The sequence below is a fragment of the Pteropus alecto genome, unplaced genomic scaffold (assembly GCF_000325575.1).
Source record: "Pteropus alecto unplaced genomic scaffold, ASM32557v1 scaffold76, whole genome shotgun sequence".
NCBI classification, from domain to species: domain Eukaryota; kingdom Metazoa; phylum Chordata; class Mammalia; order Chiroptera; family Pteropodidae; genus Pteropus; species Pteropus alecto.
This window is the reverse complement of record NW_006443138.1, coordinates 22,065,503-22,082,473: the sequence shown is the minus strand read 5'-3', so window position 1 is coordinate 22,082,473 and position 16,971 is coordinate 22,065,503. Positions and strand designations below refer to the sequence as shown.

At 35.0% G+C, this 16,971-nt stretch overlaps 1 protein-coding gene across 2 annotated transcripts in view; it reads left to right on the top strand.

Annotated features, from left to right (window-relative positions):
- ATP2B1 (ATPase plasma membrane Ca2+ transporting 1) overlaps positions 1–12,109 on the top strand; it is a 111,818-nt gene extending 99,709 nt beyond the window's left edge. For both annotated transcript variants that reach the window (XM_006923818.3, XM_015598507.2), the window contains 2 exons: positions 298–480; positions 8,843–12,109. In XM_006923818.3, coding sequence (XP_006923880.1) covers positions 298–480; positions 8,843–9,154 — 495 coding nt within the window. In that variant the 3' untranslated portion in view covers positions 9,155–12,109. The remainder of the gene's footprint in view (positions 1–297; positions 481–8,842) is intronic.
- Positions 12,110–16,971: the final 4,862 nt, after the last annotated feature.

Below are 16,971 nucleotides of genomic sequence, written 5' to 3'. Positions count from 1 at the left end.
TCAGAGCATGGTTTTATAATTTACTCTCTTGAATGTCCTAAATAGAATACAAAAAATGTAATCTGGCTATTTCCATTCAGGAAAACTTTTTACCTTTCAAACTTAAATCTTCTGTTTAGCTAAAAGCAGAATATTTTTTATTCTGAGGAAGAAAGCCTCTGACAGATAGGATCGCATTGGTTTATTGGTAAAGTTGGTTGGTTTTGCTCATACCTTTTCATACCCTTTGTATTAAAGTTGATTGGTTTAATCGTACTCAATATGATTTATTTCTAAGTTCTTTTCCCTGTGTTGTAGCTAATTTCAACAATTCCAACTAGCCGTTTAAAATTCCTGAAAGAAGCTGGTCATGGAACACAAAAGGAAGAAATACCTGAGGAAGAGTTAGCAGAGGATGTGGAGGAGATTGATCATGCTGAAAGGGAGTTACGACGTGGCCAGATCCTATGGTTTAGAGGTCTGAACAGAATCCAAACACAGGTATGGACCTGGACAGAGGTAGGCGAGATGATGGGAGTGGGAGCCAGCCCAGGGCTTTTGGACCTGGGGAGGAGGTTTGAACACCCTCTTTAACTTCCTTTCTAGCCATCCCAACCCACAAAACTTATTCTTTTGAAAAATAATACTGGTGCCTGGAACGAGTGAAAGTTTTAACTGATCGTGAGAGAATTGTCTATATGCCCCTAAGCTCCTCTTTTCCTAGCTTCCCCCCACCCCCTTCATCACAAAATGCTACTCTTGCCTATTTATCTGCTCTGTAAAAAGTGCCTTTTTCTTTACTTTTTATATGTTGATAGATGGAATGGTCCTTTCTCTTGTTCTCTCTCTCTCTTGCTGAGCAAGCTGTCACAATCTCTGATTCCTTGCAGATGGATGTAGTGAATGCTTTCCAGAGTGGAAGTTCCATTCAGGGGGCTCTAAGGCGGCAACCCTCCATCGCCAGCCAGCATCATGATGTAACAAATATTTCTACCCCTACACATGTAGTGTTTTCCTCTTCTACTGCTTCTACTACTGTGGGGTGTGAGTGTGTGTTCCTAAGTGCATGAAATTAACATTTCCTACTTCACACACCTAACGTTTCTCATTTTCTCCTTAATGTTTAAATTCATTTGTTCAGGCTTTTCATAAAGCTTTCTTTTCGTAAAGTGGATTGAGACCTCAAAGTGTTGTCATTGTTGTTGTTTTATTTCTTAGAGGGATAGATAACAGGTGGAACAATTGCAACCAAAGATTAGATATGAAATCTGTGAGCTTGTCTCTGTGCTAACTCTGACATTTAAGACGGGGAATAAAATTGTAGTTTAGAATTTGTGAAACTACTATAAATTTTTGAGTATATGCCTTTAAACATGTTCATACTGCATGGTGCCCAGAAGCATGTGATTTGAAACTGATAAACAGAACCAAGAAATTGTGTGTTTAAAGCTAAATATGAATTTAGCATTTTGACTTTTATCTTGTTGAGGATGGAGAGTAAGATAGTACCCTTAAGAAAAATTCCCAATATATAGTCAGTTGTTTGCCTTCTTAGCCTAGACTTTGTGGCCTTTTTGGGTTTTTTCCTTTTTCTTTTATTTATTTATTTATTTTTTTGAGGGGGGCGTTGGGGTGGTCTCACTATAAGCTTCAGAGTTCTATAGTATTTATGAGTTTCTTTTTTCATTTATATAATCAGCTTAATTTAAAATTGTAGCCTAGATGAGAAATAGTGTGTTATTTTACATTTTCCAAAGAAGCAGGAAAAATGTACTGTTAATTATTGAATCATTTCATGTCCTACTGTCCCTTAATTGACTAGAATAAAAAATTTTCTTTCAGGTTTTTAGTAAATGGCAAACTCTCCAAAAGCCTTATACCTTTATCATCCTTACTGTGAATTAGGGTCTTGATTTCATGGTGGATTCTCAGTGTACTGGGATAAAAGCCCACCCACGCCTCATACTCACCCACAAAATCAGCTGAGATACCTAAGGCTAATCTTGTATTTGGACAGAGACCTTTGCCATTTGGTCTTCAGCCGTTAAGAACTGGAGGAATCTTGGGAAGCTAGAGAGAGGATAAATTGAGGGAGAAAACAGTGCCATTTTAAGGAGGACTGTTTATTCAATGCCTTGTTGTTCTCTTTGCTTAAGTAGTTTTCATTTATTATTTTTGACAGTATGGTAAAACAGGCAGAACAGAAACTATCTCCCATTTTACAGGCATGAGTACTGACTTGAAGGTTAAATGACTTGTCCGTGGCTAATAAGCAGAGACAGCATGAGCAAAGAGCAGACAGGTACTCTAAGGACAAACTGACCTTGTAATGTTAGACAGGGTGTTAAATTTACGTACTTGGACAGATGGGAATCTTCCTTTTAAAAATCACCCTGGTACTACCTAACCTAAATGAAATTGTATATGTAAATTGTCTAGCCTTATGCCTGGTACAGCTAATGTCAGTTGTATCCCTCCCTCCTTTTATCTATAGATTTCATATTATTCCCTGCCTTTAAGGGGCTTATTCCTCCATCTCTTACTATTAGTGATTATTTAGTTGTGTTCCATAAACACTCTGGAAAACCTACCATGTGCCAAGGCTGTGCTAGAACCTCCAGACCTTCCAGTCTAGTGAAACAAACAAGTAGCTGGGAATTTCAAAAAGGTAACGAAACACAGAATATAATAACAGGATCCTTAATGTGCCCTGAGAAGTTGAATGAAATGACTCCCAAGCTGATTCTTGATAAAATTTGCCAGTTGAGAAAAGTGAGTTTCAGTGACATAGTTTGGTACTAACACAGTAATTAAAATATAAAGTTACGAGGCCAGAACGGAAGGTAAAGATCTGTTTATATCCTATAACAACGATCCAAAAGGAAACTATCCTGAAAGACTCTTCTTGCACTCAAAATTTTAAATTTGAAAAATTTCACACCTGCAGACAAGTTGAAAGATTTAAACACGAATAATGCCCTTTGCCTGGATTTACCGCTTCTTAATATTTTATGACATTTGCTTTATGTATATATTAATGTGTACTTTTTGAGCCATTTGAAAGTGACAGATATCATGACATTGCATAATACGTTAGCTTGTACCTACTTCTTAAGAAGAATAAGTCTCCTGTAGAATCATACTATATTATCACATCCAAGAAATTTAACATCGATGCCATTTTAACTTATATACAATCCATATTCAGATTTCTGCCGTTGTCCCCAAAATGTTTTTTATCAAAAGCTTTTTTGATCCAGGATCCAAGAAAGAATCATCGACAGTTAAGACCTCTTAGTGTCTTTTAACCTGGATCCATTTTTCTCTATTTTTCAGAACATTGATTTTTTTTGAAGAATCAAGGCCAATTGTCTTATAAAGTGTCCTACAGTCTGAATTTTTTTTTATTGTTTTCTCATGATTAGCTTCATGTTAAACTTTTCTGACAAGTTTATCTCCTGGGTGATGTATATTCTATCTATTTTTATTTCAGCAAACTTTTAAATAACTTACTGTTTTTGTTTGGAGGGGTGTCACATGACCTGAGGTATACTATATTTACTTTATCTGTATAATTGTGTTCTGAGCTTTATATTAAATATTAGGTCAATCATTAACTCTGTTTTAAGATATAACTACCCATACCTGCCCAGGTTCTTTTCTGATGGACAACTATACTTGAGACTTGAGTTGCTGGGCTCATGTTTCAAGGGTGATAGAGGTATACTTCAGAATGTCAAGGGCAAATTCCTAGTTGTTGCTTCTTTAAGGTTTGAGATGTTTATTTCTTTATTTTGTATTCTGTGTACTTGGACCATAAGGAGGTTTTGTGGGCTGATGCATATCTTGTTCATGAGGTTATCATTATACATTAACAGTTGCAGTAATTATGTTGCTGCTACTATAAATTTCTATCAGTCTTGCTAGTGAAGCCTTGTCTTAGGTGCTAAGTACAGAACCTCCAGCCAATGTATAGAATTAATTAGTAGTGTTAATATGTGTAATGAAAGGTTCGATTTCCTCACTGTGTTCCTGCCCTGATTTAGAATAGTCTATGGATGTCAAAATTTCTTCGACTGTTTTTTGGAGTGTTTCCTTTGCTAAATGGAAGAAATAATAATCCATTTTGACTTTGTCATATACTAGGCTTGAAACATCTCTGGAGAGAGTATCTTTTTCCCCCTCATTTTTATTAGTCAAATCTTTATTCCTAAGGATCTCTAGAGAAAACATTCTATAGTTTTATTTATTTATAAAGTATATTATTCTAATATCAGTCTTCACCATTAATAAATTATTTTGCTAAATGAATAGTTAACCCTTGTTGGAAAGGAGAAATTGAGAGAAAATTTGGTCTTCTAGGTGTAGGGTCGGCAAACTGTAGCTTATGGGTCAAACCTGGCCTGATGCCTGTTTTTGAAAATAAATTTTTATTGGAACAGAGTCACACTAGTTTAAGTATTGTCCATAGTAGCTTTTGCACTACACTTGCAAAGTTGAGTAGTTGCATCAGAGACCATGTGGAGTGCAAAGCCTGTATTTACTCTCTGGTTCTTTACAGAAAATGTTTGCCAATTTCCACTACTCGTTACACAAGTGGATCTTAACTTTGAGAAAATACGATGTGCAAATACCCAACTTTGGAAAATGACCTAGGATTTTCTTTTTTTGGTGCATGGTATCTTTTGTTTTACCACTGTATTTCTTTAAATTAATGCACATAGTAAAAGTAACAATGAATACAAATTTCAGGAATGGGCAATCTGCAGTAGGAAGGTAAGATATATCAGGTAATGACTAAAATCATCCCATATTTTAGAGCTGCCTTTGTATACCATGTTTTGGGCAATGATACTCAAAAGTTAAGATTGTATTTAGGAAAATGGGTGGGTTAGCAGGGTAAATGATTTTGTTTTCGATTTGTTACTTAAATTTAATGTATTGTTTACCTTGATAATCATGTTCAGTTTCTCAAAATTATTGCATGATAATCACTTTGACTTTTTTTTTGTTTACCATATATGATTCATGCAATGTTTCCCTCTGAATTTACTCTTTAAAATTTTTTCTTGACATAGGAATTATTGGATTTTTCTTAATTTTTAGGAGTTATAATTATGTTGTACATAATAGGTTTTAATAAATATTAACGAAATTATTAAAAGACTTAAATAAACAGGTTTGTATTGTCAAAAAGAGGTAGTTAAGGTTATTTATTTTCCTGCTTAAACAGAATTCTTTGCGGCATTAAAATAGTTTCTTACATACCTAAAGTATTACACACACAGTTGTGCTTTTAGTTACTCAGAATTACTACTGTACTGTGAGAATTTTACATATAGAAGGTAAGAAAGATCAGAGAAAGTGTAAGTTAGCTCAGTGTCATGCTTCAGATTGAGTGCTTTGTTAATGTTCTTTATAAGTAGAAAGTAAAACAAATCTGGTTCAATGACCCCTGATTATTCCAGATTTTATTGCATATATCTTCTGTGAGAACTGTTCTTTGAAATTGTATTGCTTTGGAGCATTTTCGAGCTATCCTATTCCTGTCCAGTCATGTGGCTATAAGTAGTAGAGTCAGAGGAAGACAGCATTAACCTTAATCTTAGGAAGTATTTTATTCTAGTGACGTTAGCTAAAGCTAACATCCACATAATCTCTTTTATTGATTGTCAAAGAACTTGGAATTGGGAGTCCAGAAAACTTTGTTCTCAGACACTTTGGCACTGATGAGGAGTGACATGAGCGGTCAGCCACCCGTCCTCTCAGTTGCTCAGTTTCATCATTTGTAAAGTTGTTAGAATAAAGTAGGTCGAATAACCTTTCAAGCTCTGATGTTTTCATCAGAGTAAATTTTTTCAGAAAGAAAACAGCATTTTAACCAAAATTAAAAAGTTTCGATAAAAAGGAATCTCATCTAATTTTACCTGTCACAAGTGCGTGTGTGTGTGTGTAATTGTGAGTACACACACACTGACTGCCCTCACCTGCTTATTCTTTACACTGCCCTTAGAGCTTCCCCAACTCCCAGATCGCTAACCCCCTGAGCTCTAGATATTTTCACCTGGATGTTCTGCAGCTCCCCAGATTTAACGTGTTCCAAAAATTTATTTCTCCTTTGATTTTTCACTACTCTCCTATCCCCTGGTCAAAACAAAACAGAAAACTTACCTGTCTCTAGCTCTATTAGAAGCATTGTCTGCAACCAAGTCAAACAAGCAACAGTTTCAGGGCATCTTGAGTAGTCTTCATCACCCATCAGGTTTGCTGACTGAGCCTCCAGTTTGTGTTCTCCGTGCCTACTCACCACTGACACCGACAGATATTTTTCCTTTGGGGGAGGGGGCGGGGGGTTATCATTTTGCTTTTTTAAGTGCACAGCCTCTTATTAGGACAGTCGGGATACTTGTTAAGTGTCCACATATATAAAATGTGAATTGTAAGATTTCACAGTAAAAAACAACTACATCAATAATTGTAATGGTGTATTTAGCAAGCCTAGTTTACACACCATATGTAAAACACTTTACATCTTAGTAAACGGGAACAAGAGCAGTACAGGAAATTGGAAATGTATTTGCTGCTAATAGTCTGTCAAATGAAGGAACTAAAGTATAAACACATTAATAGAATTATAAACTGGCATATGATAAAGTAGCACAACAACATAGAGTAGATGCTTGCAGCTCAAAGTGTGGATTATGGACCAGCAGCTTCAGGGGCATTGTTAGAAATGCATAAATCAGAATCTGCATTTTAACAAGATCCCCAGGTGCTTCCTTTGCACATTAAAGTTTGAGAAGCCCTAACTTTGATACTTGAGAGCTGACACTCTTCTGAGTCTGTACGTGTACTAATTGAATCTCCCGTACAACCCTGTAAGGTAGGTACCATTGTTACTACTTATCTTATAGTTGAGGAAATCTGTTTGCCTAAGGTTCCTCAGCTAGTAAGTGGCAGAGCTGGCATTTACACCCAGACATTTTACCAGGTCTTCCTCAGTCATCTGTGCTGTATTCTTCCTCTGTATGAAAGCCTAAGTGAACAAGGGGTAAAGCAGCCTGCAGGCAGGGCTTAGTAAGTAAGTCAGAGAAGACAACTTTGAGGAGAGATGAGGTTCTAATCAGAACTGGGCAAATGTTATTGTAAATAGTAGTTTTCCCTTCTTTTTAAGGTTGGATAATCTTCCGCTGTGTGAATATACCATGTTTTCTTTGTCCATTCATCTGTCAATGAACATTTAATTTGTTCCCTATCTTGGTTATTGTAAGTAATGCTGCAAGGAACATAGGAGTACAAGTATGTCTTCAGGATCCTGATTTTGTGTCTTTAGGTAAATTCTCAGAAGAAGGAATCTAAAATAGTCAAACTCATAGCAGAAAGTAGAATAGTGGATTATTGGGGGTAGGGAGAAATGGGGAGGTCTTGGTCAAGGGGTACAAAATTTCAGTTTTGCAAGACGAGTAAATTCTGGTGATCTAATGTATAACATGATGACTGTACTGTATAATTGAAATTTGCTAAGAGGCTAGAATACTAACTTCTCACCACACATACATGGTAACTGTGAGGTGATGGATATGTTAATTAACTTGACTATAGCAATTATTTTACAATGTATACATAAATCATCAATTTGTACATCTTAAATATATACAATTTTAAGAACGTAGACATAAACTTAATTTTTTAAAAATACATTTAAATGAAAAAATACATTCAAATGTCTCTGAAGAAATTTATTAGTTTCTTTATTATTGTTTTACGAGACGATTTCGGTGACCGCATTTTTTTTATGTGGAATGTCAGTGTCAGCTAATTCTCATAACAGGAGTAAATAATGTCTTCATTACTAAACAGGATTCATTAGAATCAAAGCAAAGGCAAATGCTGTATTTAAATTGATATGTGGTAAATGTTCAACTATTTGGATTTTGTCTTCTTTTTTGAAAGTCTGTATGACACTAGGTTAATGAGACCTAATGTCAGTGTGTGTAGTGAAGTTTTCGAGTCAGTTGCTCAATAACCTCTTTTCATCCATACAGCAGACTTCTGAAGATGGTGACTTGTTGAGCTATATGTTTTGAGGCAAAAATACTAGAAAAGTTTTGTGGTTTTTTTAGCGGGGAATCCTAGAGGAGTTTTTTTCTGTTTTTCTTTTAAATCTTTTTTTTTTTTTTTCAGTGAACTCTAGTACGTAAAGTAATTTAAGTTTTCATCTATTTTAGAGAAAAACACTATTAACACTTTATAGACAAGTGGCATATACTCAAATATTTATAGCTGTTTAATGGCATTTTATAGATATTTATTTGGACTTTGTCTTTATTTTTATTTTTTAATTAAGGAAGTAGTGAGATAGATGTGACTTCATTGTGGCATTCAGCTTATATTTGCTTGGCTTTTTCATAGTCGGTGACACCCTAACTCCTAGCATGATAAATAATAACCCTCTGTGCTTGTTTAACTTATTCGAATTGTTTTCAAAATTACATTTTTTTATTTTAAAAAATCAGCTAAAGCTTGTGTATGGTTAAGTTTTTATTTGTTTGTTGTTTGACTTTGTTTTCTTAGGGAAAAAAATCCTATAAAATGGCTATTAAATTTTTAGCCAGTGACAATGCGATTTTCTTAGTTTTACTTTGAATTCTGTATCTCTTAATTCTTAGAGTATGTGGTTTTGTTGTTCTGTAGTGTCTTACTAAAATATTCATTTTTTTACAGTGTATTGCAAGTTCCACTGCATTACATGCAAATATGATTCACTCATACCTAGCTGTTTGTGGATTCAAACTCATAAATAAACCATCTTTAAGTTAAGCTACTAGTGTACTGACATTTTTCTGTTTTCTGATATTTACAGATTCGAGTGGTGAATGCATTTCGTAGTTCTTTATATGAAGGGTTAGAAAAACCGGAATCAAGAAGTTCGATTCACAACTTTATGACACATCCTGAGTTTAGGATAGAAGATTCAGAGCCTCACATCCCCCTTATTGATGACACTGATGCTGAAGATGATGCTCCTACAAAACGTAACTCCAGTCCTCCACCCTCTCCCAACAAAAATAACAATGCTGTTGACAGCGGGATTTACCTTACAATAGAAATGAACAAGTCTGCTACCTCTTCATCCCCAGGAAGCCCACTACACAGTTTGGAAACATCACTCTGATTGTAAGCTGAATGTTAACACACTAGCTGCATTGTAAAGAAACAAATTGAAACTGGGTCTCTTCACATATTGTGACAGACAAGATAGTATTCTTGTCTTTGGACTTCAACAGAAGACACACTTGTACGAATGTAGATTTATTTTTTTAAAAAAAAAAAAAGCAAAGCTTTCTGCCAGACTGAGGGTGCTTTTTGGGGGGTGGGAGAAATGAACTGACAGATAAACAGTAACTCAGCATAAGTTGACCTGTGGATCATCTGTAGTACCTGAGAGTGGTCCCGAACAGTATATTAGCAGAGCTTTAGTTTATCTCAATCCTTGATGGGAGAGAGGGAGGAGTAAAGCTGGGCAAGCAAAGAGCCCTGGATCATTGAATTGATACTTTAATTTCTGCTGTTGGCTGTTAATAATTTGGATTATTTATGTTTATAAATGATACAGATCTGTTTACAAGGTTTGTAGATACTTTTTTTGTTCCTGTTCATAGATGGGAAGCTTCCTTATAACTGATGCAGAGAAAAATTAGTCCTTCAAATACTGCTGTATTTTCAGGAAAAAAAAAAAAGGGTGTTTCTATTGAAACTGTACTAAATTTTTGCCTACAATTTAACTTGTTAAATATTGTAGATAAATTGCTAATACTAATAGCCAAATAGATAACACTAATGCTTTGTTTAAAAAAAAAAAAACAAAAACAAAACAAAACAAAAAAACATGAGCAGTGGTGTTCTAATGAAGTTATGGCATCTGTCCTAATTAGTTTCTTAAATATATTTACTACTTAATGGTTTTGAAACAACTGTTTAATTTTTAAAATTTTTGAAAACTTGCTAATAACCTTTTGTTCAGAATTTAGTAGATTGTTTAATGCGGGACATCAACTGCATAATGAAAGATGCTTGAAATGCTTTTGTTATTTCAGGCAAATCAAATTAAATCAAACTATCAAACTACAAGAGAACCTTAGTCTTTTTTGTTTTTGTCTAAACCTGTTAGTTCAGTGATGTCTTGGTGAACTGTGAGTGAACTGTATCGCTTTTTCTAATCCTTAGAAACCTTCATACAGCATGAGGGCTGTTGGCATTTTGAAAAGGTTAATAAGTAGAAGCATACATGTTTTCCTTTTGTTTTTGAAACTTGTTTGTAAACATAAATAAATCTGCCCTTTTATTAAATAAATTCACAGCAATTTTTTTTAAAGAAATTTCCGTTTCTTTACTCAATTCTGCATATATGGTGCATCAGTCTGTTCTCTTTCACCACAATTGGAATAAATTTCAAGATGGTAACAGCCCCATGAATTACCACTTTAATTCCTTGGTGATAATCTAATAGAACCAGATTAAGAAAACTATCGCAATTTCACCATTTGACATATTCTTCATAGAATTTAGTTTGTCTAAAATAGTCTCACAGTTTTAAAAAAAATAATGACCACCATTGTCTTTGATACACTTATTTTAATTCTTAAGTGGCCAAATAACAGATTAGTTAAAATGAGATTCTATGAAAAGGTGAAAAGGGTCCTAAAAATATATATTTAGGTATAATAATTAATCATGTGCTAGAATGCCCATTTCTAAGTCAGCTGGATTCTTTAAATCTTTGTTTCTTTCTTTTGTCTACCTTCTCCCCTTTATTGCCTCTGTCTTTACCTTTTAGGAACTGGCATTGTGTTAGGGCCCAGATTTCACCAGATATACAATCCTCAGGCTGACATAAAGTTTACGAGGACTACTACAACATCTGAGAGTGCTGACCCAGCAAAGAAACAGTTAGTTGATGGTGCTTGATATTTTTGGTGGGTAGGGGAAAATCTGTTTTTCTCCATCAATCCTTTGCAGTAATCTTCTGCAAGTCTTAAAAACACATCGGCTCTGTCAGCATTTATAATTGTACATTTATTCATCAGGTATTTATAGCAAACCATACTGTAAAAAGAGGTAGCATGATATGCTGGAAAGCATACTTGGCTAGGAGTCAAGACCTGGTTTCTAGTCTTGGTTTTGCCATTACGTGCTGCATGACCTTGGGAAAATCATTTACCCTAACCAAGGGTGGTGGACTAATCTATCTTGAAGAACCCTTTCAACTCTAAAAATTGACCCTATCAACTGGAGAGCCTACAAGGCATAGGGACTAGAGAAAAGGGAATGTTTTCAGTTTTCTTTTTTATTTTGGTTATGCTTAAATATGAATGTAATTACCAAAAGATTTAGAAGTGCATGTGCTTTGGAGGATTTGTATTGAGCTTTTACAGTATTCATTTTTCAACTCAAGGCAATGGCTTTTTACACCAACTCTAATCCATAAACGGGTCTTCTGACATCCATGAAGTAGTAGCAAGACATGCTTAGTGTGTATTTCTCTCTTTGAGACACTGTAATTTCTACCAGAAATTTCCAGAGCATTATGTAAGTAGAAAAAAATGCAAGCAAGCTGTTAAAGATCTTGGATCCCATTATATAGTATGTATAGCTGAAATCAGCATCTATAATTCAATCACTTTTTCTCTTTTATCCTCTAACCAAAAAATTGTTTAATTTTGCATCCCAAATGTTTTTAATCTTTGTATATTTTTTAAAAATCCTTTCTCCTCATCATTGCCATTTTTGTGGTTGTAAATAGACTTACTTGCACTTTGAAGATGAGTTACTCCTTGTCATCTTACAAATATGTGATATGGTAATTTTCATAACAGATGTCAGTTTCGAACCAAGAAATGGTGATTTGTTTATAAGAAAAAAAAAAAAAAAACTGGCTTCATTTCTGTGAAATTGCTCTTTGAAAATTTCTTTTTACACATGTAAGCCAACTGAGATACCGTGATGGTGTTGATTTCTTTCAATGATGCTTACCATCTATTTTAGCCACTGAGCCTTTTATTATTTGTCTATTTGTAAAGTTTATTTGTCTTAACTCATTTAATAAATATACTGTTTATCTGTTTCTGAATGGGGACTGAACTTTTTGAATATTTAAATTGATCGGGACATCATATTTTAGAATTACTTTTTTCTATTTGAAATTTTTAAAATTTGATGACACTTCTATAATGTACTTGAAATGTTATGGTTGTGTTACAGTGAATCAGTGTTCTAATATGCATGATCTTGCCCCTAGAATGAAAGTGGGTATATTGTCCTTATTCTCCTACCCTGTATCTTCAATACTTACAGCACAATAGATCATTTCTGCAGTCCATGGGAGTGTAATGTTTTTGTTTAAGAAACGTTTAGTTTTTAACATTAACTGTAAGAGCTTATATTTTTTCTTAAATAATGCAAACTTGTCAGTAGCAATTATCTGAACTCTGGTAACAAAATTAATCTAATTGCCTTTAGTTGGTTTTTATAAGCTATTAAATTAGCAACTTTGAAATACTGAGTGAACTTTAAATGATTATGAAAGTACCATATTTATGATGTGAGGGATGTTTTCCATTTTGTCAAATTAGGTTTTACATATATATTACAATTGAATTTTGAATTAAGTTCCCTTTGTAAAATTAACTGAATAAGAAAGGGGAGTTACTATAAGTCTTTGCTTGTTGACATTTTTTCTTATATTTTTAGAGAAAGCCTGGCATATTGCAACTGCCTTCTTTCACTTAACCTGTGCCACCCTTAAGACTGATGCCCAAACCCCATACCAATCTTTATTTTTTCAAATTCCAGTGTTACACTCATTTATAGACCAAAAAGATACTTTTATTGCATAATTATACCATCTAAAATAATCTTTGAAAGATCCTTGAAAGAAATCTTTCTTTTAGAATAAGCATTATAAAAAAATAATGTTTCACGCAGTAAGGAAGTTCTAATTGTATTCTGTACTTAGTGTATGTCGGAAGGAAATTATCCTTATAATGTAATTTACTTTTCCTACAGCTTGTTAGTTTTGTCCTTTAAGTTCTCAATTGAGAGTTTACTTTTATGCTTTTTGTCTTAAGAACTACTTCTTTAACATTTCCTTATTTGTTAGAAAAACACTTCAGCTTACAGATGAATATACTAAATGTAAGCATGTTTAATCTGTATTATCTAAATTCAGTGTCATTACTGAACAATGTAACATTAATGATTCCAAAGTAGAGAATTAGAAGTAAGAAACGTGTATATGTGTTTACACAGTATAGGCTTTGTCACAAATTCCTTAACCAGTCCTGTATCCTAGGAAAACATAGGTCCCAAATCAGTAATACACAAGTCTGGGTATGGGTTCAATGCAGAAGTCTCTAAAGTTCTCTTAATTTAAATCAGAGTTACAAAGATCATACAATTTCCAAATTACTTTTCAGATTGTTAAATATAAGTACTGATACTTAGCTACTAAAAGGAATGTCGTCACAGCATAATATTTGTGGAATACCTACAATATACCAAGCACTTTACATGGATTATGTAAATAACACTGTACAACTGCTGCCACTTTACATATGGGGAAACTGAGGCATAAAGAGTTTAAGTAACTTGTTCTAGGTCACATGGTGAGCTAGGATTCGCTCTTAAGTCAGACCTTATCAAGAGTCCAAGCCAGTGGCTACTGGTCTTTACTGTGGTACTACCATCTTACTGACCTAAGGAGGGCCCAGTGCCTAAAAATCTGTGTTCAACTTCGAAGGCTCCTTTGCTGTTCTTTTCTGATACCAAATGCTTCAGAAATGATCTTAAGAATCTTCATAACCTTCCTGGAGGATAGCTCAAGAGACTGAGGCAAAAAGTATCACTGATTAAGATGTATAATCTAAGCTTTCCTTATAATCAGACCTCGTCTAGCTGAAGAATCAAAGATAAACTCAGTAAAATGGTGATTTAATACCGTACTTGGGTTAGAGAATGTTGTGATTCAGTACTTTTAAGAAAGATATGGTTATTCTAAGTTTCATAGATAATTTAATAGGTCATTGCTTTATATCCTAAAATATTTGGAATGAAAATAAACTTGTCACGTTAATGAGACACTGCATTTTTTGTTCTTAAACTTTGTAAAACTAAAGAATAGGATGTTTTATATATTTCGAAGAATATGTCCTCCAGCAGTATTTTCCTTGATGAAAATTTTTACTGCTTTCATATTTAGCCTAAGGAGCAACTATTGCACACTAGATTTTAACAATTTTTAAAATAAAATTGCAGCCATTATTTCACTACTGTTTTAATGCCATTTTATATTAATGTTTATGAATTGTGAATAGTCGGCCTCCCTTACAGTCTATAAAAATGAGATGCTTGCTGATTTTTATAATCTTTACGGTAACAGTGAAGATAAAATACTTTGAAAAATTTTTTTCTGTGAGGATTCCTTTGAAATTATAAGTATTGTCTACCTTAATGAATAGCTTGAGGATGTATGCAAAAAAATAAGAATAGGATCTCAGGGAGACCTGTGGTATCAGGTTAGAAATTCAAATCGTGATGCTTTTAATTTAGTATTCTAAATCTTTTAACCATAGCCTACTCTTTCAGTTAGCTTCAACCCCTCTGAGAAAGGTAAGTCTGTAGCATCTAAAATCATTAATCTCACTTTCCCACTGCTGTAGACTTAGGATGGATAGTAGGTCTCAACATCTGAAGTATGGTCGCAGAGAGGGTGATTGTAACAATGAAGCCACACCAAGTTTCTGGAGTCTGGGACTCAACTTCTAAGAGCACTACCCGAGTGTCTGCCCACTTTTCCTGCCCCTAAAATTATCTGCCTACTGCTTTCACGTCCTTTCCATCTCCCACTCTCCATTCATTCATTCAGCAAGTACTGGATTTCATACTGTTCTAGATTCAAGAGAACAAAGCAATGTCATTCCCTCTCAAGGAGTTTATGCTCTAGTAGGTGGGAGAGTTGGGCCTATGTCAGGTGGTAGGGGATGATGCTGTGTTACGTAGTGTAGTTAGGGAAGCCATCTCAGATATGATGACATTAAGCAGAGACCTAACGGAAGTGAATGAGCCAGCTGCTTGGTTGTCTGGAAAGGCCTTCCAGTAAATAGTGGTTGGCAAGTTAGGAACAGCAAAGAGGCCATGTAACTGGAGTGGAGTGAACCAGTGAAGGGATTGTAGCTTGGTGACAGACTGGGAGGCTTGGCCTAACCTTAAAGTTACAAGCCTTGGGAAGAACTTTGGCTCTTGATGGAAAGTCAGTGGAGGATTTTGAGCAGAGCAGCAATGTGGTTGGACCTTTAAAAAGATCATTGGATGCTGTATGGAAGTTAGGAAGCTATTGATTTTCAACTCATTCCATTCCGGCTTGGCTTTTTTCTGCTGCTTTTGTACACCTCCCCCAAACCCCTTCTAAAGAGTCTAGTGGACCCCTTACTACTTTTATCTTTTAATTTTATGCTCGTCCTGCTTTTCCAGATAACACAAGGCTGGCATCACTTTTACCATCAACTCAGAAGAACCTACATATTTTCCTCATTTGTTTTAACCAATACGCAGTTTCCCACGTGGGTCATGATAGCCTTTTTTTTTACCCTGTGTTACTCAGCAACATGGTCACAAATAGAAGATGGCCAGTCTTTCTCAGCTGTTCAGTCTCTACGATTATAGTTGGTATCTCCTCCAAACTATCTTTTTCTTGCTTTGTAAAAGCCCTTTAAATCTGTTCATCTTATTTTCTATACCAAATGTGACTGCTTCATTCCTCCATCATCTCCCAGTCTTTTTGTAGCCTAGTAACTTTCATTGACTCCATCCTAACCAAGGCACTCAAGTTGGCTACCTCCTCCTGCTCTGACATTTACCTAGCTGGCTTTGCCTCCTCGGCGTTTCACTATCTTGGTACCTAAACCCAAACCACCTTCAACTTTATACCTGTCCTCAGCTTCAGAGTATGCTCCAACTTGCTGGTGACCAAAGTTCACACTCTTTACCTGGTTTTCCTCACTGATGCTCAAACTGACCTTTAGTTTGTCTCATTCTTTTCTGGGTCATTCCTCGTATTTGAAAATCCTTTACATTTTTGTAAGAGCCAAGATTCAAGGCGTGGTTTGTCTGACTCTAGAACACACCTTTTCCGTTCTACCTGTCAACCAAAACTGTCTGTTGCTTTTCCACTCATTTTAAGGAAGCTCTCTTTGTGTTTTGTTACTGATTTTTTGATCCCAAGGAACAGAATTTTACATCTATCGGTGTTACTCTGTTGTTTTAGTCAACTCACGTCACTTTGACTCCTAATTTTATCATCTAGTTTATACTCGATCCTTCTCGGCTTAATGCTGTCCAAAGATAGCAATTAACTTTTCTTCTATTCTTTTTGGAAACTACTGTTTCACAACAATGCTCAAAGGAAAACAAGACATCTGCCAACAGCCCTTTGCCTTACTTTTCAAAATCACCACCAGGTGATATTAATGCTCATTTAATCCAATCATTCAACCAGTTAGGAATTTCCTAATTAAATATTCTGTCATACACACAAAAGGAGATAATGTCTTGTTGAAATGCTGTCAGCTACACTTACTGTTTTGCTACAGATATTTCTTCCTTGGTTTCAGGTGCTCTTTTGTCATTCTTTTTATTTTCACTGTTATTACTACAGTCTATTCCCTCTTCACGTCAGGCCCTTAACTGTTCTTTCCACATCTCTACCTTCTGTCTTTCTCATCACCAGTCTATCCAACACATAATCCAAAATGTTCCTAAATCACCACTTTGCCCACATCATCCCTACCCACCTCAAACAGATTAGATTTAAAAGAAAAAAGAAAAAAAAGTCTCTTCATTTTCATTTGCTTCTTAACCTTTTGGCCTCATGTTGTTGCCTGCTCCTCTCCACTGCTGCAAACACGTTCTCTGTGTTCCCTCTCTCATAAATTGCTC